General features: G+C 39.9%; 1 protein-coding gene across 4 annotated transcripts in view; it reads left to right on the top strand.

The window, feature by feature from the left end:
* Window positions 1-25,519, top strand: part of mtfmt (mitochondrial methionyl-tRNA formyltransferase) — a 134,094-nt gene that overhangs the window by 75,733 nt on the left and 32,842 nt on the right. For 3 of the 4 annotated variants that reach the window (XM_039773365.1, XM_039773364.1, XM_039773367.1), the window contains exons 5-6: window positions 1,713-1,788; window positions 2,081-2,172. The exons of the other annotated variant lie outside the window; for it this stretch is intronic. In XM_039773365.1, the coding sequence (XP_039629299.1) occupies window positions 1,713-1,788; window positions 2,081-2,172 (168 nt within the window). The remainder of the gene's footprint in view (window positions 1-1,712; window positions 1,789-2,080; window positions 2,173-25,519) is intronic. 4 annotated transcript variants of the gene reach the window in all.

The raw sequence follows: 25,519 nt of genomic DNA, 5'->3' as shown, positions 1-25,519 counted from the left end.
TGGCTTTAGTTTTTTAGTTTTTCCGTATAAATTTAAGCATTTAATATTAAATTTAAAAAGTTGAACAGTTTTAGTTATCTAAAATCAAGTTTTAATAGTGAGGCCAGTTCAATGCAAGTCCTGTTGGACATTTTAGAGGATGGCTTGGAGAGGAGCCAGTCTTCTTTGAGAGCTACATCAGCAGGAGATGCCAGCTGGTCCAGCACCTTGAGCTCAGTGTCGCTGTACTGCTGCAGGAGTTGGCTGGCCTGCGATGCATTAAAGAATTAGCAGACCTAGCTCAGGTGTCCTTTAGGGAGATAGTGTGCACCCCTAAGGTGGCATGAGAGGAGACCAAACTAGTCAGGTGGAGATAAGTGGGTCATGGTCACAAGGCACAACGTAAAGGGTTCACACTGTCTGGGGGCGTCAACCATAGAATTGGAAGTGTCAATCTGTTTTCAGGTCCTTGCAGAGCCGGACAGTGTCTCTGAAGATTGCGAGGTGGTAGACAGGCATGAGGAGCCCAAACAAGACACTTCAAAACCAGTTCCCAGCTCGTCTTCTTTATCTGAGTGTGAGGTCCTTGAGTTGCATAGGGTAAATAATATATCGTTATTTGGAACACGTGCATTTCATGTGTGTTCTGTGCTTACAATGATCTGGGTAATTGTAAGATGAGAGGAAATGCGAGAAGCGCAAGAAATGTTGAACAAATACCTAAAATAGAAACTTTTTTTATGGTATAGTACTAACAACATTTTCACATCGAGTGTATAATGTGTGAAGACTGAAGTCTAAATATCAAATAAACACTTTCACAAAAGGTGCACTTATAACAAAACAAGTGAGCTTTTATTCAAGAATATGACCGAAGAAAAAGAAATTGGGTTAGGGTACACAGCTGACACAACTGCTCAGGTGGAGTAGCAGTAAAAACTGCTGACACATAATCAAGAGGTCGCGGGATTAAATGCGGGCGCTCTCCAGAATTACCATTTTGAGTAGTGAGCTGCTCTTATTGTTACTATTGTACAATAAACACATACATTTGATTTGAGTCTGACACAGCTGGTTTAAATGTATGGTACTTGTAAAGGTTAGCTTTTTTTTTTATACAGTTTTATTCCCTCAGTTACGTTCATGCTCATCCCCATCTGACACTGTTGTGTTCAAATAAAGACGTGCTATAACAGAGGTGAACTCGGATGAGGATGAGGGTTCTATATTGGAGAAAGAAAACAGAAGCCCTCCCCACAAGAAATTTCCACTCACATATAAGAACAACACAGCTGCACCAGGCGTAAAGGTGAAAGATAACACCGTTTGAATGCAGCAACAGGTTGGGTATCATCCTGCCAGTCAGTCTGGCCCACACGTGTCCTTCAGTGAAACACAGGGCTTACAGAGATCACCAAGGTATTGTGCAAATATTTTATAGATATAATATGCTTAATTAGTACCTATAAAGATACAGATTTGGTTAAAACTTTAAGAAAACGTTAAGAAAATAACTAGTATGAAACTTTTAAACATACATGAAACACACTTCATTAGTTATTGTTAAACAACAACATAATACAAATTGAGCATTTAATCTTCCACACCCATTTGGGTGAGAAAAACCTTGCATTTTCACAATGTGAAATAATCTTGGTACTTTTAGAGTGGGTGGGTCAGGGTTGCATAAATATTTTCTGAAGCACATCATTGTAATTGTATGTCTCTCATAGCTTATTTCAACACTGAAGAATCTTCCTGAAATGATACAGAATCAAAAAGAACAAGCAAACCATGGTGCAACTTTAGGTAAATCTTTTCTGAATCTAATTATGTTTCAAATTACTGTTTTTGCATTATTTAAGGTATTATATCTTAAAGATTTTAATGTTTATTTGTATAAATAAATCAGATTGGAAGACAATTCAAAATTCATATTAGAGAACTTGCTTTACCTTAAGCAAAAAATGTAATTTAGGTGAAAATAACAACTATACTTAATGAGTAATAGCAAAGAGTAATTCAATAGCTAACTTATTCTGCCATTTGAAATTTTTAAATATACATTTTGAATGATCAATGTTTTATACAATAATTTTAGCTCCTAAAATTAATACTGCTATGAGCTGGATAAATTGGGAAGAGCAGACCTGCCATCAAATAGACTGCCTGTATAGAGCCATAGGATTCAAGGTATGTGGGCATTTTTCATCCCGTAATTGCAAGCATTGAGTGCTTTATGCTTTCACAGTTGTTCTGTTACTCAACTCAGTGTATTTTACATATAGTAAGTTATTTTGTCATTGGATATATACTCAGCAAAAAAAGAAACGTCCCTTTTTCAGGACTCTGTATTTCAACAATAATGTTTTAAAAATCCAAATAACTTTACAGATCTTCATTGTAAAGGGTTTAAACAATGTTTTCCATGCATGTTCAATTAACCATAATCAATTAATTAACATGCGCCTGTGAAATGGTCGTTAAGACCTTAACAGCTTACAGAAAGTAGGCATTTAAGGTCACAGTTCTAAAAACGCAGGACACTAAAGAGACTTGTCTACCGACTGTGAAAAACACCCAAAGAAAGATGCCCAGGGTCCCTGCTCATCTGCGTGAACGTGCATTAGGCATGCTGCAGGGAGGCATGAGGACTGCTGATGTGGCTAGGGCAATAAATTGCCATGTCCGCACTGTGGGACGCAAAGGTAGTTCAGGTAGATTGCGCTGCATTCCAAAAAAAGTTTTTAAACATTGGTCTATCATAATCCTTATGGCATTTGCCACTTGATTGACATACAGGGTGACCAGTCTGAGATCTCTTTTCTTCTAAGACACTGGTCATCCTGCACACACGATCAAACATGTGAGCTACTGCAAAACTCCGGCTGTGATCTAGTTAGCCTTCCAATTTATATCGACTAAAGAAGGGATTAAAAAAAAAATTGTTTGGGGAGGGTATGGGCTGGATGTGGAATTGGAAGAGGATTTTTTTTCTCACAAATTTCACAATCGGAAGTGTGTTTGTCTGATCTGTCAATCAGTCATTGCTCTTCCAAAGAAGGAAAATGTGGAAAGGCACTTTCGAACTGTTCATAAAAACTATGAAACTGACTTCCTTCCGAAAAGCAATCTGAGAAAGAGAAAGGAAAGGGAACTAAAATCGCAGTTAATCAGACAGCTGTCATTTTTCACTCGGCTGAATTCAAAAGCTCCTTGACTGCATTATTCGGCTCTGCTTATTTATGCAAGTCAGCCTTTTCCCACATGAAGATTATTAAATCCAAATACTGTAGTGACGATAAATGTATTGAATTGTTATTGTGCCATAAAGGTTATTCAGTTATGCAACGTACAACAACATATATTTTATGTATAAAGTATACTCAGTGTATATATGTGTATATATATATATATATATATATATATATATATATATATATATATATATATATATATAATTTTTAATGTAGTTAGATCATTTCGACCTGGTCATTTTAAAAGTAGTTCGTAAGCCGAAAAAGTGTGTGCACCCCTGTTCTAGAGGGTCTCACAGAGTTACTGTTGTCAGCAGGACCAAATTGTCTCACTCTGAGTATTCTTTTTGTCTACAAAGTGTAGTGTGAAAATGGTATATGTAACATTTTTTTTATTCCTAATTTGCATATATCCCATTTCCTGTGCCATAATTTTGAAGTCAACTAAGGGTCCCTAATCATGATCCATTTTTCTGAGTATTCGTAACATCTGCTCTTATGTTCAACGGTTGGCAAGTTACAAACTCAAGCAAAGCCTAAGGGAAGTTTGTGCTCAGCCATGCCAAACTGTGCTTACTTTTGAAGTGTCTCCCTCCACAGATACATACACACACCTAAGTCAATAAAAAAGAAATTAAATATGTCAAAATAAAGGTTTAGTAAATGTAAAATTTATATATATGTTATTGAAAATGAAGTATTTAATACAGTCACAGCTTCCAAATCCCGAAGTAAATGCAAATATATACAGTGACAAGGCAATAAAAAACAAATTACTGTATTCCCTGTCATAACTGGTTATTAGCAATTCTATTACAACAAATAATACAAAGGCACTGTTTAAAGATAAGGCAATGTCTAACTTTTTAGAAATATAAATCTGTCTTCCATTAGTGCAATACCCAGAACATTTTGACACAAAATGTATTCAAAATATTTTTTAAATTATGGGGTAATGTGTAAAGAGAATAATCCAACAAACCAAGTAAGGTGATCAAGCATCAGCTGAGTAAAAGTCATGCATTGAAACAAATAAAGAGAGGACTGCAGAGGACTGATGTTTCAGATGTTTTCTATAATGCTTTCTATTGCTTTCACCCCACTTCAGAGTTTTAAGTTAGGTTCTGTGAGTCTCCAAGGGCTCCTGCTGTCATACAGCTTATACGTATCAGTCAGATAATGCTTAAATTCAAAAAAGCCTTTGACAGGGAACACGTGGTATGTTTGCATATGTTAAAATATCAAATAAATATTTTTTGGTTATTTTTAGGTCACTTTTCTTTTTGTTTTGATTGTCAGATCAATTTGTTTTTGTTTTGATCAATTTCACAGTTATGCATGTTAAACCTGAGTTGTCCAAGTTTTGGCTAATGTATGGCATACTTCTGAACATTGACTGCTTTTATTAGATAAAATTATCTAGAAGTTCTGAAGATGCCAATGGAGTAATCTGAGGGCACTGTCATTTTTTTGGAAACTGTTGGAAATCATGAATGCTTTGTGACATCATGTATCATCCTGCTGGAAGCACCCATTTGATAAAGGATAGATGTGATGGTCCAGATTTGCTCTAGCTGCCTTAACCCCATTGAACTCATGACTGCTAATAGTAATTTTTCAAGATGAGCCGATAATGAGGACACTTAACACAGCAACAGTGAGGTGATAAAAATTGGTAGTGCTTTTATTTTCAACAGTAAAATAAATAATTCAAAATCAGTTCTTTCTGGCTTAACATCATCTATATATAGTCCGTTTAAAAAAAAAACCAAAACACAAAACCATGCAGACATCGAGTTCCTTTTATTTTCCATTCTGATCCTGTCACGTCAGTGCATCCTTCTCCCTTACATAACAGCATGGATAGCTATTATCCCATTAACCTTCGTAGCTCTTCTGCCATGCTGCTATGCACACCTTTGAGCCTGAGTTCATTTTCATATTTTTTTAAAAATACAGCTGCCACAGACCCCTCTCACTTTAGTAGACTATATCTGTGTGGTCAACAACAATGCTGATACATTTGACGCAAGTTGAGATTAATTTGGGTTCATGCTGTTATGTAACAAATTACACACGATCTGCCAAGCAACTAAGAGTCTTACTCTGATTTGCTAATACAAATTTTTCTAGCTATCTATTAGTTGCTTATGATTGCCCATTGCTGTTGTCCTGGATGCTGGCACAGTTTTTCCAAACCATTCTACAATGATGTAATTTCATTAAAAGTCTGCAGGATTAAAACTTGAACAATTCACCCTACAGCACAGAATCCAAACTTGCATCTACTAAAAATGACAACATACAGTCAGAAAAAAGTGAACCCTGAAGTAGCAGTGGCAGTTGATGGATCACATTATTTGTGTCAATGAGCAGGTGAACCTAATAGAAAAGCTGATGAATGTATACAATAAAAATGTCATCTGGTTTTGTAGCAGACGGATGCCACTGCCATATGTCTTAATTACATTTTCTGTTTTTGGACAATTGTTTTTAAAATGCTGATATTCTTTTTAAATGACAGAAGTGCGCCTCTTTGTCTTCATCTTCTTTGACCCTGCAGTTTTGGAAAACACTGCTTAAAGCATAGAGGTATAGCTTAAAAACAATTCAGATTTATACAGCAAATTTTAAAAGAATATTTTGAGTTTAACTACTCACACCATTTCTCATCTCTTACAGTAAGTACTTATATGGTGTACTTTATGCACCAGTATTAAAATGGCCGTTTACATGCATGCTGTGAGATTGTAATATAAAATATTGCAATAATTTTAAATTGTACATGTTTTTAATGTAATTTAAAACCAAATTACTGAATAGTATGACACAGTCTAGGACTATCTGAAAATAAACCTGATCCACTTCTCCAATGCTCATTCATCACTGATCACACTTTCATCCACTGCAGGTTTATATATATATATCACACTTCACTTCAGTTGTTGCATGTTACAAGAAGAACATCTCATCGTTGTCACAGATACGTAAGTACCTGCATGGTGTACCAAATGGAACATGTGGAACTTGCGACTGTGCATCCACTAGTAAAACCGTCTGGGATCAAATTGGAGGGAAACCATTGGAACACTGTAATTGTAGTGAATCAAGCTGAGGATAGATAGCAGATGCTGCCGGTAGGTAGGTAAGGACAATGAACAAATATAATTGAGATTGGTGTACAAAATACACCAGCATGAGTATTTAAGGGTTAAAGGTAAATAATCATCCATCCATCATCCAACCCGCTATATCCTAACTACAGAGTCATGGGGGGGTCTGCCAGAGCCAATCCCAGCCAACACAGGGTGCAAGGCAGGAAAGAAAACCCTGGGCACGGCGCCAGCCCACCGCAGAGTAAATAATTATATTCCATGTAAAAAGCTCAGCAATACTGATTTTTTCCACAAAGTGCTTAAATCAAAGGTTCACTTATACAATTTGATTGTATAAAGCAGAACTGCTTTTAGCATAGAAAAGTGTATTAAACCTAGCAGCAAGTAAAAAACATTATACAGTATGCCTTGATAAAACTAATATCTTTAAGTAACATTTCTTATGTAATACTGTACTGCAGAGCGTAAAATAAACACTAGTGTTTTGTCTTACTTTTCAGTTAAAGTAATGGTTAGCTATTTGGCTTCCTTGAGTGTTTTACTGAATAAAATGGGTTTACAACTGACACAAATGATTTTGGACTTTTTGTAAGATGTAAGAAGTCTTCTTCCAGGATTCTTACATCTGCAGGAAATACTAGCTGATCTTGTTCATCAAACTTGATATCGCTAAACTTGAGGATTAGGTGACTAGCCTGCAGTGCATTGTAGTAAAGAATTGGCAGATATTTCCTAAATGTTCTTTAGCGAGATAGTGTGCTCCCCAGATGCATTATGGGAGGAGAATCCAAATCTTAGAGGTAAAAGTGTCACGGTCAAACATAAGTACAAGGCAAGTTGTGCACACTGTCTGGAGACATGAACAGCAGAGTTTGATGTTTTCAACAGTTTTCAGGACCTTGTGGAGCTAGATGGTGATTCTAATAACTTTGAGGTAATAAGTAGGGATTGGAAGCCCCTATGGGTCACCTCAAAACCAGTCCTCAGAAATAGGGAAGTAGTGTTAGTGGGTCAGTCAATCACTATTTACTGATATGCAGGTTTTCTCTGGGAACAGAGTCTTGTATGGTTTGTTGCGTTTAGTGTGTACAGGCTGGGAACCTCCCTTAAAGAGTGGATAGGCTTTTGGCTGGAGGGGTGATGGATCTAGTTGTCATTGTTCATGTTGGGAGTAAATTAAATGCATAAGAGCAGGCTGTATGTTCTGCAGTCCAAATTTGAAGAGCTAGGTTACAAGCTAATGAGCAGAACTAACAAGGCGGTATTCTCTGAGGTTCATCCTTAGCCACATGTCAGTCCAAGTAAGATTAAGGAGATTAGAAGGCTTAACACATGACTCAGATCTTGTATAGGACAGAGGGAATAGGTATATTTCCACCATGATGAGTTGTAGACAACTGAAGAAATTTAACTTGATTAATTCAGTTTTTCCTTTGACAATACAGATAATTAATTTAAAAATTCGCTAGGACCTTCCCTTTCTCTGTAGCAAGAGGTGGTCTCTGCCTGTTAGATTTATATCAAGTCAGCCAAAGTGCACTCATTTACAGAAACAGAATAATATGATTTATTGATAAACAAATGGATTATAGAAATACCAGTAATGGCGCACTACACGATAACTTGCAGTGAATACACCTGACTTGAGCATTCATAATTTTCATATTCTTTCTCTGTGCATTTAGCATTCATTCGTTCAGACATTGATGCGCTTGCTGCTTTATTTCAGATATATATACATGTATATCGTGCTTCGACTTTCTTGTCTTCACTTCATCGCGAATTTTATACAGTGCATCCGGAAAGTATTCACAGCGCATCACTTTTTCCACATTTTGTTATGTTACAGCCTTATTCCAAAATGGATTAAATTCATTTTTTTCCTCAGAATTCTACATACAACACCCCGTAATGACAACATGAAACAAAGTTTACTTGAAATATTTGCAAATTTATTACAAATAAAAAAATTGAGAAAGCACAGTACATAAGTATTCACAGCCTTTTCCATGAAGGTCAAAATTGAGCTCAGGTGCATCGTGTTTCCCCTGATCATCTTTGAGATATTTCTGCAGCTTAATTGGAGTCCACCTGTGGTAAATTCAGTTGATTGGACATGATTTGGAAAGGCATACACCTGTCTGTATAAGGTCCCACAGTTGACAGTTCATGTCAGAGCACAAACCAAGCATGAAGTCAAAGGAATTGTCTGTAGACCTCCGAGACAGGATTGTCTCAAGGCACAACTCTGGGGAAGGTTACAGAAAAATTTCTGCTGCTTTGAAGGTCCCAATGAACACAGTGGCCTCCATCATCCATAAGTGGACGAAGTTCGAAACCACCAGGACTCTTCCTAGAGCTGACCGGCCATCTAAACTGAGAGATCGGGAGAGAACGGCCTTAGTCAGGGAGGTGACCAAGAACCTAATGGTCACTCTGTCAAAGCTCCAGAGGTCCTCTGTTTTGAGAGGAGAACCTTCCAGAAGGACAACCGTCTCTGCGGCAATCCACCAATCAGGCCTGTATGGTAGAGTGGCCAGACAGAAGCCACTCCTTAGTAAAAGGCACACGGCAGCCCGTCTGGAGTTTGCCAAAAGGAACCTGAAGGAGTCTCTGACCATGAGAAACAAAATTCTCTGGTCTGATGAGACAAAGATTGAACTCTTTGGTGAGAATGCTAGGCGTCATGTTTGGAGGAAACCAGGCACCGCTCATCTCCAGGCCAATACCATCCCTACAGTGAAGCATGGTGGTGGCAGCATCAAGCTGTGGGGATGTTTTTCAGCGGCAGGAACTGGGAGACTAGTCGGGATAAAGGGAAAGATGACTGCAGCAAAATACAGAGACACCCTGGATGAAAACCTGCTCCAGAGCGCTCTTGACCTCAGACTGGGGCAACGGTTCATCTTTCAGCAGGACAGCGACCCTAAGCACACAGCCAAGATATCAAAGGAGTGGCTTCAGGATAACTCTGTGAATGTCCTTGAGTGGCCCAGCCAGAGCCCAGACTTGAATCCGATTGAACATCTCTGGAGAGATCTTAAAATGGCTGTGCACCGACGCTTCCCATCCATCCTGATGGAGCCTGAGAGGTGCTGCAAAGAGGAATGAACGAAACTGGCCAAGGATAGGTGTGCCAAGCTTGTGGCATCATATTCAAAAAGACTTGAGGCTGTAATTGCTGCCAAAGGTGCATCGACAAAGTATTGCGCAAAGGCTATGAATACTTTATACATGTGATTTCACAGTTTTTTTTTTAATAAATTTGCAAAAACCTCAAACTTTTTTCACATTGTCATTATGGGGTGTTTTGTGTAGAATTCTGAGGGAAAAAAATGAATTTAATCCATTTTGAAATAAGGCTGTAACATAACAAAATGTCGAAAAAGTGATGCACTTTGAATACTTTTCAGATGCACTGTATGTAAGCATATCTAAATATATCGCGGATTTTTCGCTGGTTCACAGATTTCTGTCTCTGCGGACAATGGGTCTTTTAATTTATGGTACAGGCTTCCTCATTTGGTTTACCCAGTTGATATCATACAAGCACGTATTACGTATTAAATAAAATTCCTCATTGATATACGATATGCTTCCCGAACGGTGCTTCACATACTTAAAAGCCCGAACAGCACGTATTGATTTTAGATTGTTTGCTTTTCTCTGTCTCTCTCACTCTCTGTGACATTCTCTGCCCTTGACAGAGGGGGTGTGAGACAAATGAGACAAATGTTTGTTTGCAGTGTTTTAAAGTCCCTGTCTCTACATCCTCCTGTGTTCTGTGCAAATTTGTGACCCAAGTGTGTCAATATAAAAATAACAATATAAACGTGTTTACTTTGGGAATTTTCACCTTTTTCGGGTTTCTAGAACAGGAACAGGTTTTCTGTGCTCTAACTGCGAAAATATTCGATTAATAAATAAAGAATCCTACTTTGCAGAAATTCATTTATCATGGTAGAGTCTGGAACTGATTAACCGCGATAAACTAGGGCTGACTGTGTGTGTGTGTGTGTGTGTGTGTGTGTGTATATATATATTTATACACAGTGGAACCTCGGTTCACGACCATAATTCGTTCCAGAACTTTGGTCGTAAACCGAGTTGGTCGTGAACCAAAGCAGTTTCCCCCATAGGATTGTATGTAAATACAATTAATCCGTTCCAGACCATACAAACTGTATGTAAATATGTAAAAATATGTAAAGATTAAGCACAAATATAGTTAATTACACCATAGAATCCACAGTGTAATAGTAAACTAATGTAAAAACATTGAATAACACTGACACAAAACACCCAGGCTCCCTGATCAGCTACAGGAGCTGGCTCGCCACGCGCTCTCTCTGTGTAGCGAAGCACAAACACACACACACACACCTATCCGTCCCCCCAATCCCTTCCCTGTCAGCTGCCCGGCTCTCTAATCTCTCTGTAGCACGTGCTCGCGCAGCATTTTTTTTTAAAATGACTTTTAAGCACAGCAGAAAAAATCGAAGCGCTTGCAAAAACCAACTCACAAGCAAACAAAAAAGTGAGATTGCAGGAGATCACGCTATTAAACCTAAAGCCTGATCGCTGTAAACAATGTTTTTAAAATGACTTTTAAGCACAGCAGAAAAAACATCGCACAAATCCGAAGCTTCATTTAAAACCAACTCAAGCAACCAAAAAGTAACATTGCAACAAATCACACGATGAAGTCCTCCATGTAAACAATTTTTAATGAGTTTTAAGCACAAGGAAAAAAGCGAACATTTGAAAAGGGAAATGTAACATCGCACCTAATCGCGCTATGAAAACTCCATCTGTAAACCTTTCATGAGTTTTAAGCACAAGGAAAAAGCGAACATTTGAAAAAGAGAAAAATAACATTGCAACAAATCGCATTATGAACTAAAAATTACTTTTGAAAAATCCGTAATACAAAACCACCAAGAAAACTAACCTTGCATGAAACGAGTTCTGGCATGAAGTGTTTTCCTTCAGGTGTTTCTCTCTTGTGATTTCTTGGGTTTCTGGTGCTTTTAGCTGTTTAGCTGGTGGGAGTGAAAGCCTCATGCAGCCATTCCAAAAGAACGCTCTTGTGACCCTCCACATTACTGGCAGTCTGGCTTTGTTTACATTATGCTGCTTGAAAGCACGAGGGTTCTCCGATTGGTAAATGAGTAAACTGGTAAACATTTTTCCACCTTTTGTAATTTCTTTCTTTACTTCGATTTCAATTTTCTTCAAAACTTTCTTCTGACCACTCTCCACTTGCTTAGAAGCCATAGTTAACTGCAAAAGCACACGAAATACTGTAGAGCACAAAGAGAGTGCACGCCTTATTGAAAACAATGAACAAGGAGCGGCTTTGCTTAAATGAAAAAGCATGGCAGCTCTCTTTCTCTCTCAGGCTGCCTGTGGGGGGAGGGGGATGTTTTCGCTTGCACTACAGCCTACAGATAGGCAGGCAAACACGTGCAGCAATCTCCTCCTCCCCCTTCCCAGCAGGCACGTGCTCGCTCGCTCTTGCGCTCTCTCTCCCTCTCTCTCAACTGAGGACGCAAGGGAAACTGGCTTGTTCAGCAAACACGCGTGAAGCAATCTCCTCCTCCCCTCCCTAGCAGGCACGCGCTCGCTCGCCCATTCTCTCTCTCTCTTTCAGCTCAGCTTGCAGGCAGGCAAGGGAACCTGGCTTGTTCGTATACCGAGTGTGTGGTTGTGAACTGAGGCAAAAGTTTGGCGATCTTTTGGTCGTGAACCGAGTTGTACGTGAACCGGGACCTTCGTGAACCGAGTTTCCACTGTATATGGCAAAAAATTGTAATATAATCATTTCAGTCCTGCAAGAAATATTTTGACATCAATAATGTCAGCGATTTAAAAAAAAAAAATTAAGTTATTTCAGTAATTGAGCTACTCATATGTATTTACAGAGATTTGTGAAGCACTTTCCTTTCCTGCTTAATGCTTTTTAAAGAGTGACCAAAGTGTTAGAAAGACTGATCCAATCAGAGTTGTTTACAGTGGAAGACGCATTGTAGAAGTTTGTAACATGTTTGAAAGAAATGACCATTACCCTCTGGGTGACCTTAAACCTCTAAGAGAAAACGGGCAGGAGGAAGTTTAAATCATAACCATTTATTCTTTTTGAAGAGTGAGCACTCCTATTACAGGACGCTATAACTAGACACACACAGCATTCTGTAACAAGATGCACACCTTTTCTGCTAGATGAGGTGTTTTTTATACACAAGTAAAAGGTACAGAATTAGATTACTTACATCATACAAAGTTTATCATCATTGGCTACTTCCAGTTGTTAGCTGGACACAGGGCAAATTGAACCGTACTAAATTATAATTAAACATGGTTGGCAAAAACACACATAGTGATCCCTCGCTATATCGCTCTTCGACTTTCGTGGCTTCACTCCATCGCAGATTTTAAATGTAAGCATATCTAAATATACGGTATACCACGGATTTTTTGCTTGTTCGCGGATTTCTGCGGACAATGGGTCTTTTCATTTATGGTACATGCTTCCTCAGTTGGTTTTCCCAGATGATATCATACAAGGGACGCTATTGGTGGATGGCTGAGAAGCTACCCAATCAGAGTATATATTACGTATTAAATAAAACTCTTCAATGATATACGATATGCTTCCTGCGCGGTGCTTCGCATACTTGAAAGCCCGAACAGCATGTATTGATTTTTGATTTTTTGCTTTTCTCTGTCTATCTCACTCTCTCTGACATTCTTTGCTCCTGATGGAGGGGGTGTGAGCAGAGGGGCTGTTCACACACTGGCCTGGAGGATACGGACGCTCCTCTAGAAAATGCTGAAAGACTACCTTCACATTGCTCCCTTCCTTGCAGCTGCTTTGTCAGGCGGTGCTTCGCACTCTTAAAAGCCCGAAAAGCCCTGTTGATTTTTGATTGTTTGCTTGTCTCTCTCTCTCTCTCTGACATTCTTTGCTCCTGATGCACACTCCTTTGAAGAGTAAAATATGTTTGCGTTCCTATAATTGTGAGACGGAACTGTCATCTCTGTCTTGTCATGGAGCACAGTTTAAACTTTTGACTAAAGGGTGTTATTTCATGTCTAGAGGGCTCTAATAATGTTAAAAACATATTTAGAAGGTCGGAAACAGGTTTTCTGTGCTCTAACTGCGAAAATATTCGATTTATAAATAAAGAATCCTACTTCGCGGAAATTAATTTATCGCGGTAGAGTCTGGAATGGATTAACCACGATAAACAAGGGTTTGCTGTACATCATTAATGTCAAGCATTGCGTGTTTGCTTTGCCAATTTTAGCTCTTTTATTAGCACAGAAGCTGAAGGTAGATGCCTTCCTTAAACAGCAAATAAATATATAGTTTCCTGCTGACAGCCCAATGTAGTCTGCTTGCATCCAATCTCAGCTGCCTTAAGTTACCTGGAAATGCTTTTGCATTATATAGTGAACTTTGCTAAATGTGCTTAATTACTTCAAGATATAAAATCCATACCTCACAACTATTAATTAATTTGTCTTGTTATATTTTTTTACCACACATGACAAGCTGTTGTGTGATTTTTGAACTATTTGTTGACCCTCTCCAACAGGTCAGTACACTGAAACACGATTGATGAGTCTGTAGAGGGCTGCTGGTCCTTTGCCGAGGCAGCCGCAGGTTCACCGCGTCACAGAGGCAATGACACTGCCTCCTTGCACAACACATCTGTTACCTGATGGTTGATGCGGAAAGCACTATAACAGGGCCCCAGCCCTGCCCATTTGCTTTGTCTGTGTGTAGTACATTGGTAGCTCCCACTGCAATAAATAACCTTGCTGTTCCTGTTTCAGGTTGAATAAAGCTGATTTTCCTGAAATCCTTAGACTCAGCCTTGTCTTTTGGGTGCAAGGCAGTGACTCATTTGTCACAATGTATATACTTATTGTTAATATACAGCTCTTAGGATTTATAATTGTATTTAAAGACTGACAAAAGGGACAAGTTGCTTTAAGCTATTTTTAAGATGCTAAGCTAATTTGCTGGAAAGTTGAATGTTTGAGTACTGCACAAGCGCTACATTATAGGTAAAGAAGAATAAGAAAGAAGAACCTGGTCTTTAATATTCTGTGACTGTTCAGATAAAAAAGCCTTTCCTGTCCTATGTTTTGACTGACATTTTGCCACAAATGGAGTAGCCTGATATGCTTTCCTAGGTCAAGTGATTGTCTATATCCAAAAGAGGAATGTTTAAATTTAAGAGTGCTGCTGACAGAACTTACATTTATGATGGCATTATGTTTTAATAAATTGCAAAATTTGTGAACAAGTTTTGCAGAAATATAACTTGGCATTGATTATTAAGTAAACCATAAACACATAAATCATGTGCATGTGTTACAGATCTCCATCCTCCATCTTAAATAAGTGCTTTGTCCAGTTCGTTGGCAGGAAAAATTTAGTGTCCCAAGACATGCAAACAAAGTCTAAATCACTCATACTTTCATAGACCACTAAACTCAGCAACAGCCATTGTAAAATTAGAAACAGCCCTAGACATGTTGCCAATTTATTGCAGAGCACTTGGACACACACTGATACCGGACAAATTTAGAGTTGTCATTTTAGAAGTAACCTACAGATTTACTTTGCGATGTTATACACAACCATGATAGAATTCAATAAGCAATGCAACTTCACCAGAACATATTGAATAAAACTTTATTAAGAAGCAAATCATCTCTCAAAGTCCCATCTATTAAACACTCCCAATCCACTAATGGAGACAAATACATAAATATACAATGTGTATACAGAACAAAAGCAAAAGCCAAACATAACCAGAAAATTATTGTGTACCACCATTTCAGTCTGAGACAGTTTCTGTGCTGTGCCATGGGTGAAAGCCAGACTGAAATGTTAGATTTCAGCTCTTCCGCTTATCTGGGGTCGGGTCGCGGGGGCAGCAGCTTAAGCAGAGAGGCCCAGACTTCCCTCTCCCCGGCCAGCTCTTCCGGGAGAATCCCAAGGCGTTCCCAGGCCAGCTGGGAGACATAGTCCCTCCAGCATGTTCTAGGTCTTCCCCGAGGCCTCCTCCCGGTTGGACATGACCGGAACACCTCACCAGGGAGGCGTCCAGGAGGCATCCTGATCAGATGCCCGAGCCACCTCATCTGACTCCTCTCGATGCGGAGGAGTAGCGGCTCTACTCTGAGCCCCTCCCGGATGACTGAGCTTCTCACGCTAACTTTAAGGGAAAGTCCAGACACCCTGCGGAGGAAACTCATTTCAGCCGCTTGTATTCGAGATCTCGCTCTTTGGTCACTACCCATAGCTCATGACCATAGGTGAGGGTAGGAACGTAGATCGACTGGTAAATTGAGAGCTTTGCCTTACGGCTCAGCTCTTTTTTCACCACGACAGACCGATGCAGAGCCTGCATCACTGCGGGTGGCGCACCGATCAGCCTGTCGATCTCACGGTCCATTCTTCCCTCACTCGTGAACAAGACCCCGAGATACTTGAACTCCTCCACTTGGGGCAGGATCTCTCCCCCAACCCTGAGAGGGCACTCCACCCTTTTCCGCTGAGGACCATGGTCTCGGATTTTGAGGTGCTGATTCTCATCCCAGCCGCTTCACACTCAGCTGCAAACCGATCCAGAGAGAGCTGAAGATCACGGCCTGATGAAGCAAACAGGACAACATCATCTGCAAAAGCAGTGACCCAATCCTGAGTCCACCAAACCGACCCCTTCAACACCCTGGTTGCGCTTAGAAATTCTGTCCATAAAAGTTATGAACAGAATCGGTGACAAAGGGCAGCCTTGGCGAAGTCCAACTCTCACTGGAAACGGGCTCGACTTACTGCCAGCAATGCGAACCAAGCTCTGACACTGGTTGTACAGGGACCGAACAGCTTTTATCACGGGGTCCAGTACCCCATACTCCCGGAGCACCCCCCACAGGATTCCCTGAGAGACACGGTCGAACGCCTTTCCCAAGTCCACAAAACACATGTAGACTAGTTGGGCAAACTCCCATGCACCCTCCAGGATTCTGCTAAGGGTGAAGAGCTGGTCCACTGTTCCGCGACCAGGACGAAAACCACACTGTTCCTCCTGAATCTGAGGTTCGACTATCTGACGGACCCTCCTCTCCAGAACCCCCGAATAGACTTTTCCAGGGAGGCTGAGGAGTGTGATCCCTCTATAGTTGGAACACACCCTCCGTCCCCTTTTAAAGAGGGGACCACCACCCCAGTCTGCCAATCCAGAGGCACTGTCCCCGATGTCCATGCGATGTTGCAGAGACGTGTCAACCAAGACAGTCCTACAACATCCAGAGCCTTAAGGAACTCCGGCGATCTCATCCACCCCGGGCCCTGCCACCAAGGAGTTTTTGACCACCTGGTGACTTCAGTCCCAGAGATGGGAGAGCCCACCTCAGAGTCCCCAGGCTCTGCTTCCTCATTGGAAGGCATGTTAGTGGGATTGAGGAGGTCTTGATACTCCCCATAACGCCCGAAGTCGAGGTCAGCAGCACACCATCCCCACCATATACGGTGTTGACACTGCACTGCTTCCCCCTCCTGAGACGCCGGACGGTGGACCAGAATCTCCTCGGCCATCCAAAGTCGCTCTCCATGGCCTCCAAACTCCTCCCATGCCCGAAGTTTTGCCTCAGCAACAACGCAGCCGATTCCGCTTGTCCTGCCGGTACCTATCAGCTGCCTCCAGAGACCCACAGGACAAAAGGGTCCTATAGGACTCCTTCTTCAGCTTGACGGCATCCTCACCACCGTGTCCACCAACGGGTTCGGGATTGCCGCCACACAGGCACCACCACCTTGCGGCCACAGCTCCGGTCAGCCGCCTCAACAATAGAGGCACGGAACATGGCCCATTCGGACTCAATGTCCCCAACCTCCCTCGGGACGTGGTTGAAGTTCTGCTGAAGGTGGGAGTTGAAGCTACTTCACAACATGTTTGGGCCTACCAGGCCTGACCGGCATCTTCCTCCACCATCGAAGCCAACTCACCACCAAGTGGTGATCAGTTGACAGCTCTGCCCCTCTCTTCACCCGAGTGTCCAAGAATTATGGCCACAAGTCCGACGACACAACCACAAAGTCGATCATCGAACTGAGGCCTAGGGTGTCCTGGTGCCAAGTGCACATATGAACACCCTTATGCTTGAACATGGTGTTCGTTATGGACAATCCGTAAACGAGCACAGAAGTCCAATAACAAAACACCGCTCGGGTTCAGATTGGAGGGGGCCATTCCTCCCAATCACGCCCTTCCAGGTCTCACTGTCATTGTCCACGTGAGCATTGAAGTCTTCCAGCAGAACGAGGGAATCCCTAGAAGGTATGCCCTCTAGCACCCCCTCCAGAGACTCCAAAAAGGGTGGATACGCGCATACGCACAAACAACAGTCAGGACCCTTCTCCCCCACCCGAAGGCAGAGGGAGGCCACCCTCTCGTCCACCGGGGTAAACCCCAATGCACAGGCTCCAAGTCTGGGGGCAATAAGTATGCCCAAACCTGCTCGGCACCTCTCACGGGGGGCAACTCCAGAGTGGTAGAGAGTTCAGCCCCTCAAAAAGGTGATTGGTTCCAGGGTCCAAGCTGTGCGTCGAGGTGAGTCTGACTATATCTAGCCAGACCCTCTCGACCTTGCGCACCAGCTCAGGCTCCTTCCCTTCAGAGAGGTGACATTCCACGTCCCAAGAGCCAGTTTCTGTAGCCGAGGATCAGACCGCCAAGGTCCTCGCCCTTTGGCCACCACCCAACTCGCACTGCACCCAATCTCCTTGGCCCCTCCCATAGGTGGTGAGCCCATGGGAAGGAGGACCCACGTTACCTCTTCGGGCTGTGCCCCTGAGCTCCAAGGGTGCAGGCCTGGCCACCAGGCGCTCTCCATCGAGCCCCTTCTCCAGGCCTGGCTCCAGAGGGGGGCCCAGTGACCCGCGTCCGGGCAAGGGAAAACGTTGTCCAGAGTTTTTGCTCTTCATTGGAGGTTTGTTGGACCGCTCTTTGTCTCATCCCTCACCTAGGACCAGTTTGCTTTGGGTGGCCCTACCAGGGGCATAAAGCCCCGGACAACAGCTCCTAGGATCATTGGGACACACAAACCCCTCCACCGCGATAAGGTGACGGTTCAAGGAGGGGTTTTTGAATACTTTCATTTAAAAAAAAAAAAAAAGAATCTCGAAAAGTTATAGTATTTACAGTGGCTTGTAAAAGTATTCAATCCTTTGAATGTCATCAGAATTTTTTGCAATGACAAAAGATTTGTACACATTTATCCATTCATTATGCTTATGCTGTAATAATACATTTCAAAGTCAAAATAAACCATTTTCTGAAGATCATGACCGGAGAAAGCTCAAAAAGTTGTATGCATATGTATTCAAGCCTTACACATTAGTACTTTTTTGAGAACCCTTTTGCTGCAGTAACAGCCTAAATTCTTTTGGTGTAAGTATTTTTCAGAATTTATAGAGATTCTAGTTTGCTAAAACAGCCCTGCTGGACCACACTTTTCGAATAGTGCCAGATTCTAAATAGAGTTACGATCAGGGCTTTGATCTGTTCATTCCAAAACATTTACCTTTCTGTTTTTGATCCATTCCAGGGATACTTCGGCCTCATGCTTAGGGCCGTTTTCATGTTGAAAGATAAATCTTATCTCAAGCTGCAGGTTCATAGCAGACTGGGACAAGTTCTCCTGCAATATTGTATGGCATTTGCGTCCTTCCATTGACCCTTCATCTCTGATGAGATTCCCAGTCCCAGCAGATGAAAAGCATCCCCATAGCATGATGCTGCCACCACCACATTTCGCCGTAGGTATGGCATTTCTTGAGGCATGGGTAGTTTTACGCGACACATAACCTCTTTGAAGTCTGGCCAAAAAGTTCTATTTTTGTCTCATCTGATCATAAAACATTCTCACATATCTTAACTAATCTTTCTCCTGCTTTGTACAAAATGCCATGCATGCTTTTAAGTGGACCCTTTTAAGTAATGGCTTTTTCTTGCTATTCCCCTGTAGAGGCCTGTTTTATGGAGACATCTTGAAATTTGAATCCATGCACCTTCACTCCAGTTTTAGCCAAAGAGTATTGCAGACTTCTGAGAATGATGGTTGGATTTTTAGTAGCGTCTCTCACCATGTGACGTCTTGCTCTGATGTTTAGTTTTGAGGGACAACCTGTTCTAGGAAGAGCCTGGGTGCTGTGCTGAACCTTCCAATTTCTGATGATGGATCCAACTGTGCCTTCAAACTCTTTGATATTTTTTGTAGCCATTTCCTGCCTTGTGCATTTCAAACAATTTGTTTCTCACATCAGCGGAATGCTCCTTTGGCTTAATTTTTCAGTGATTGTCCAACAAAGACTATGGCCCTTACAGAGGGTGCTTTTTATATCCAGAGAAATATAAAGAATTCACAAGTAGCACCTGATTATGTTTAATTATGGTCAAATGGCTGTCACCTTTGTGTCATTTATAATTAATCATTTATATAAATTTGGAGCCCTGAGATCAAATGTCAATCAACAGAAAGTTGATGTCTTCTTGGATGGTGCAGAGGTAAGAACCTTGGGATTAATAAAGTATCTATCTATCTATCTATCTATCTATCTATCTATCTATCTATCTATCTATCTTTAGATGCTTCGTCAGGAACATTTGTTCCGATCTCTCTTTTGGGCTCCTAAAAAAACAAAAATGATGTTTTATGATGGATTTTGTGCCATTTGTATTAATTCATGTCTGCTTTTCAATCTTCCCATATTTTTTTCTTGTACAGTTTGTTTGTTTTTTTTTAAACTGCATGTTTTTCTCGCTCCTGGTACAAAGTAGCCCTACCCGTTGATTCTGTCAAAAAAAAAAGATAAAAGTAAAAAAGTTTCAGTTATCTCGCGGAAGACACACGTTTTATTAATGACACATAATTATCTAAGTCTGTAACAACCTCCCAAATTGCCGATCATGATCGTCCAAAAAATGCCCTGAAGGGTATTAGCCATCAGGTCGACCTGTCATCCAGCGTGAAGTGAAAAAGGTGTTTGAATTTAGATTTTATTTTACTCTTGATCCACATGACCGATTGTGCTGATTTTTTCAAAAAATTTGTTAAATACTTGTATCAAGACATGTGCAAAGTATTGTGTAATTTGGTTTTATATTTTAAAGTTATTAATATTTTTTCAATTTTAACTGCCCCAGTTACTAATGTTCCATATTTTAAATCTATAATAAATCGTGATTTTAATTAATGGTGACACTTAATAACCTTTAGTAATTGAAAAAGGGTGTTTTGATGTACCATCTTTCCTTTTTAAATCGTAATTATCTTCTTTTATCTGCTCAGAAAGCAAAAAAATACTTTCGGGAGCATTTGTATCTTTTATTCTTAATTAAGCATATTTTGGAATAACTGATCAGTTTTAACAGCTGGGTGTCGTTTATGTATTAGTACATGAATGTCTCTGAACGTCCTGATCGTTTTGATGGTCCGTGGTGAGCAGAAAACAATCCATTCAAGTAGCGGCACTTCAGCAAAAACTCGCAAGAGATAATGCATGTTAAGACGGCTTTATGAGCGCTCATTTCCCGGTGGAGCGCCCCCTAGATGGTTCTATTTTTTTTTTCTAGCGGCACTTCATCAAAAACTCGCAAGAGATAAACACGTTGGGACGTCTTTTTAAGCGCTCAGCGCCCGGTGTAGCACCCGCTAGATGGTTCTATTTTTTTCTATTACCGTTGTACTATACTGTACATGATTTTAATATTTAACCCTTTTCAGAATATTGCGTGATATGTGTAATGAGTGGATATTTTTGCCTGTTTATTTTAAATGTCTCTTATTTTTACTGCTTTGTTTTACAGAAGCAATATGTTTTACGTAATGGTCGTGCACGAATATATATTTTTTTATTTTATTTTAATAAAAAATATAAGTCGCTATATGAAAAATAAACTGATAGTTTTGATACGCAGAAAAATAGATTTTAGGTATGAAGAGCCTTGCTTGGACATCGAGAAATGGAGCTTTTTCACATATAAATAATATATATATATATATACTTTGTATATATAATAACAAACGTGGTAATCTTGCTATCCGGAAGTGAATGAAATGACAGCTGCTGCGAGTTTTCAAGCATACTGGATGAAGACCTATGAAAATTTGGAAGTTTCACATCATATATAAGGTAAGATTATTCACGCTTTGTGCTTTCTGTACATTGCTTAAGTGTTTTTTTGTACATATTTAACTTGTGCATGTAATGTATTATATAATTAAGATGCATTGTGATGTAAACTAATTAATCAAATTTGTCCTTTCATTCATTTACTTAACCTGCTTCCTATGGTCTCATTAATAACAGTGCAATGTTTAAAAATGCAGACATATATGCATTTGAAGCATAAGGTAAAGCTGTAACAAAATCCAATACTAATCAATTTTTCCATCCAGCCACCTTCCTAACCGACTTATAGGGCAGGACACAGCTGAAGCCTATGCCAGTCCTTCACAGGGTGAACACACACACACACTCTTTCTCACACACATCCACGCACACACACACATCAGGGCCAGTTTAGTGTTACCCACCCACCTAACCTGCATGTCTTTAGACTGTGGGAGTAAATCCACATGAACATGGAGAGAACATGCAAACTCTGTGCAGTAGCACTTGGGACATAAACCTTGGGCTCCTTGTTATGAGGCAGGAGCAGCACTACTGAGTTACTCTGCCATCTGATGATATTCATTATAGAAAAATGAATTCTCTAATTAAATAGCTTAGTGGTGCTGAGGAATTGCAGCTAATATAGCCTTAAAGAAAAGGCATATGACACACCAGTGAAAAATTATAAGCTTCTGATATAAATCTTGAGCATAGAAACAATCAGAAGTTTTTTTTTTTCTTTTTCTTTCTATAGTTAAACAATTTTTCTAAAATATGCATTTAATTTGAGGATTCTACTTAATTGTAATTCATGCTTTTCCATGCTAACATATTTTGTGCATTTTCTTTAACTAACCCTTCTGGATGGCATGATTGTTCAGCTCGGTGCCATAGTGGCAGTGCGGCTTTCTTGCAGTTAGGAGACCAGAATTCTCATTGAAGGTCCTCCCTACGTGGAGTCTCCATGTTCTCCTGTGTCTTCATGGGTTTCCCCAGGTGCTTCTCCCCCACAATCCAAAGACATGCAGGTTATGTGTATTTGCCAGTACTAGACTGGTCCTGGTGTGTGTGTGTGTGTGTGTGTTCACCATGTCAAGTGAACTGAACAGATGCTGTTCCTGCCTCTAGTCCTTGCTTGCTGGGATAGGCTCCTGCTACCTGCAACCTTGTCCTGGTTTAGAAAGTGGATGGTTAAATGGATGGATGACATGATTGCTTTGTGAGATTTATACAGCAATGGGGTCTGAATGTTATCACAAGTAGGGTCTGTCAAATTCAGATAAACAATCAATGAAGTAAACCACAAGAATACAATATCTTAGTTAGGCCTGAAGCCTTTCAATACAAAACAACTACTGAAAGTACAGTGAGTACAAACAACGTCACACATGTATGTTAGTGAGTTAACGTGTTCAAATACAAACTTTAAAGATGACAGGTTAATTCCGAACTAACAACAAATGACTGTAAAATCATAAAATTCAGAGGTCAGACAATGTAAAGATGACCATCTGTTTAGAGAGCTGGCCTTGTAGAAAAGCAGGGCCAAGACGGGCTGATTCTGTACCCTTTATAATGGAAGAGAGAAATCGATCTTTAAAACAAATCACATTTCTTACATTGCCTTAAGAAAAATGCTTAAATATTACATTGTACAAGTTAAAATGACTGTGATTGTAAACTTGAATAAGCAGGTTTTGTAAATGAGCGAATGAACAAATAAAATAATTTAAATTTCACATATTCTTTAATTTGTCAGGAAATGGAAAGAACAGAAAATGAACAATATATCTTATTGATTTTTTCAGCTGCTGTATTCTTGTACAACACCATAAAGGGGAACTTCAGGTCTTCAGGGGGCAGTGTGATAATGGAGAAGTGCCACCACATCATGGCATCGGGCCCAACAGTACAAGAGAGGGTGAAGAAAGCTTTAGGCAGCTGCCCTGAAGGAGAAGAGATGGCAGAGACGTTTCAGATCACTCACAGTCTGACAAGAATGAAATCTGAACGCAGAAAAACAAACCTGAAGTACCTCAGGATCACAAGATGTCAGCTGAATGTGTGGCTTTAACATCCGGTCAGAGTCTGTTACTGTGAGTTTGAAATGTTTATTTCACTGACTCATTATTGCATTATGAATTAAATATTTAATTATTATGACAATTGTTTTGTTTAATAAAAAATCTACACTGACATTTGTACTTGTAATATTTTGTTCAATAAAAATATTTTTACCTGAATTATGTGTTTGTATTATTTGTTCTCTGTTATTTTGTTTGTGATTACATTGTTTGATGGAGTGTATAAAACATTTACTTTAGTCTGGTATGGACTATTTCATTATAAAATATACATTATTTTACTAAAAAAAACCAAATATGTTTAGTGAATGGAGGAGGGTTGTTGTGAATGTAGAGTTTTATTTGAAATTTCAGTTTTACAAATTTGACTTAAGAAACTACTTTGTGAAAATTAAGTTTGGATGGCGACATGGTGGTCTTTGCCTTATACTGTAATAATACAGTTACTATTCTCCCTTATGTTGCCATTTTTAAACATCGTTTATTTAAGTTTAAATATAATATTTTAAGGATCTCAAAACTTAGAACTACTATTCTGCATTTTTAAACAGAATAGTCATTGCCTGACATTCTGTGATTGCACTTCTATATGTTTTGGGTGTACAGCACCAGTCAAAGCACAAGGAACAGAAAGGTCAGCACAACTGATGACCACCACTGACCAGCTGGCCTTTGTAACTCAAGGCACTCTGAGCTCACATTACAGGGAAGAAGAAAAGAAATTCAAAAATCCCACTAGTTTTCAGTAAGTTGTATTAATCAATAACTTAATATAACCAGTTGCTGGCCACATTTACACAAGGCTTGTCTCCATTAAAGTTTTAATTCACTTTTTTGCATTTAAAACTATTTAGTCTGAGTTCCAGTGGAATGTTACATAGATAAAGCAGTCTCAGTGGTCGTGTGGTGGGCCTTAGAGAGGAGCAGAAATAACTTGAAACACAAATCAGAATTGTGTTAGGCCTCTGACACGTCACTGTGCCTTAATAAGAAAACCTTCATACTTTGTTAGCAATCAATCGTTATTGCTAGGATTCCTTATATTCATTCTTTTACTTTTTATAAAACTCACATTAATTTACTAGGCCTTTGATTTCCTTTTTTTCATATAAAACTACAATATTGTTAATCATTATTAATATTTTCTGTAGTGACCTAATCCTCCTGACAAACTTCTCTTTCTTCAAATTGCATCTTCTTGCAAGCCTCAGAGGGGAAGCAAAATTTACCTTTAGTACAAATTGAAATTACTTAAGCAACAACATTTTTAAAAAGCAGAAATACACCAATTCAGCCTAATCAGCCTGTCGTTGTGAGACTTCAGGATGTTTGCAGGTGTGCCCTCGATCACAAAAATACACAAATACAACATGGAATTTACCAGCAAAACACACTGACTTTTAAAACTTAAAGCCTCACATCTTAGCTCATGTATCAGGCATCAAGACCTGAACAACAATCCATCAGGATTAGAGCTCGGCCTAACAGTCCACCTCATCTTATCTTGGCAGTGAAGAGAATAGGAAAGAAGGAGAGGGTGCAGGAGTGACATTAATGACTCAATATAAAAGTTAAATATGTCTGTATAGCTAAAAAAAGTCACATCTATCTGTGTATTAAAACTGTAGTGTATCCAGCATGAAGTATTATGGTGCTATAGCCTTTCAACAAACAATGTGCTAAAACCAGGAACCTACTAAGGTTAAGATTAATGTTTAAAACAAATATAAATAGAAAAATATTTTTTAAAAAGTCACCTTTTTGTGTTACAAAAGTGCCAATTGTGTTACAAAATAACCATTTTTTGGCTTGTTACTTAAGAGCCTGACTTGTGTTACAAAAAGGCCCTACAAGCTACAAATGTTCCCTGTGCTGTGGTACAAA

This window comes from Polypterus senegalus, chromosome 12, assembly GCF_016835505.1.
Source record: "Polypterus senegalus isolate Bchr_013 chromosome 12, ASM1683550v1, whole genome shotgun sequence".
NCBI classification, from domain to species: domain Eukaryota; kingdom Metazoa; phylum Chordata; class Cladistia; order Polypteriformes; family Polypteridae; genus Polypterus; species Polypterus senegalus.
The sequence above is the reverse complement of the archived record's forward strand: the minus strand, read 5'-3'. Positions and strand labels throughout refer to the sequence as shown.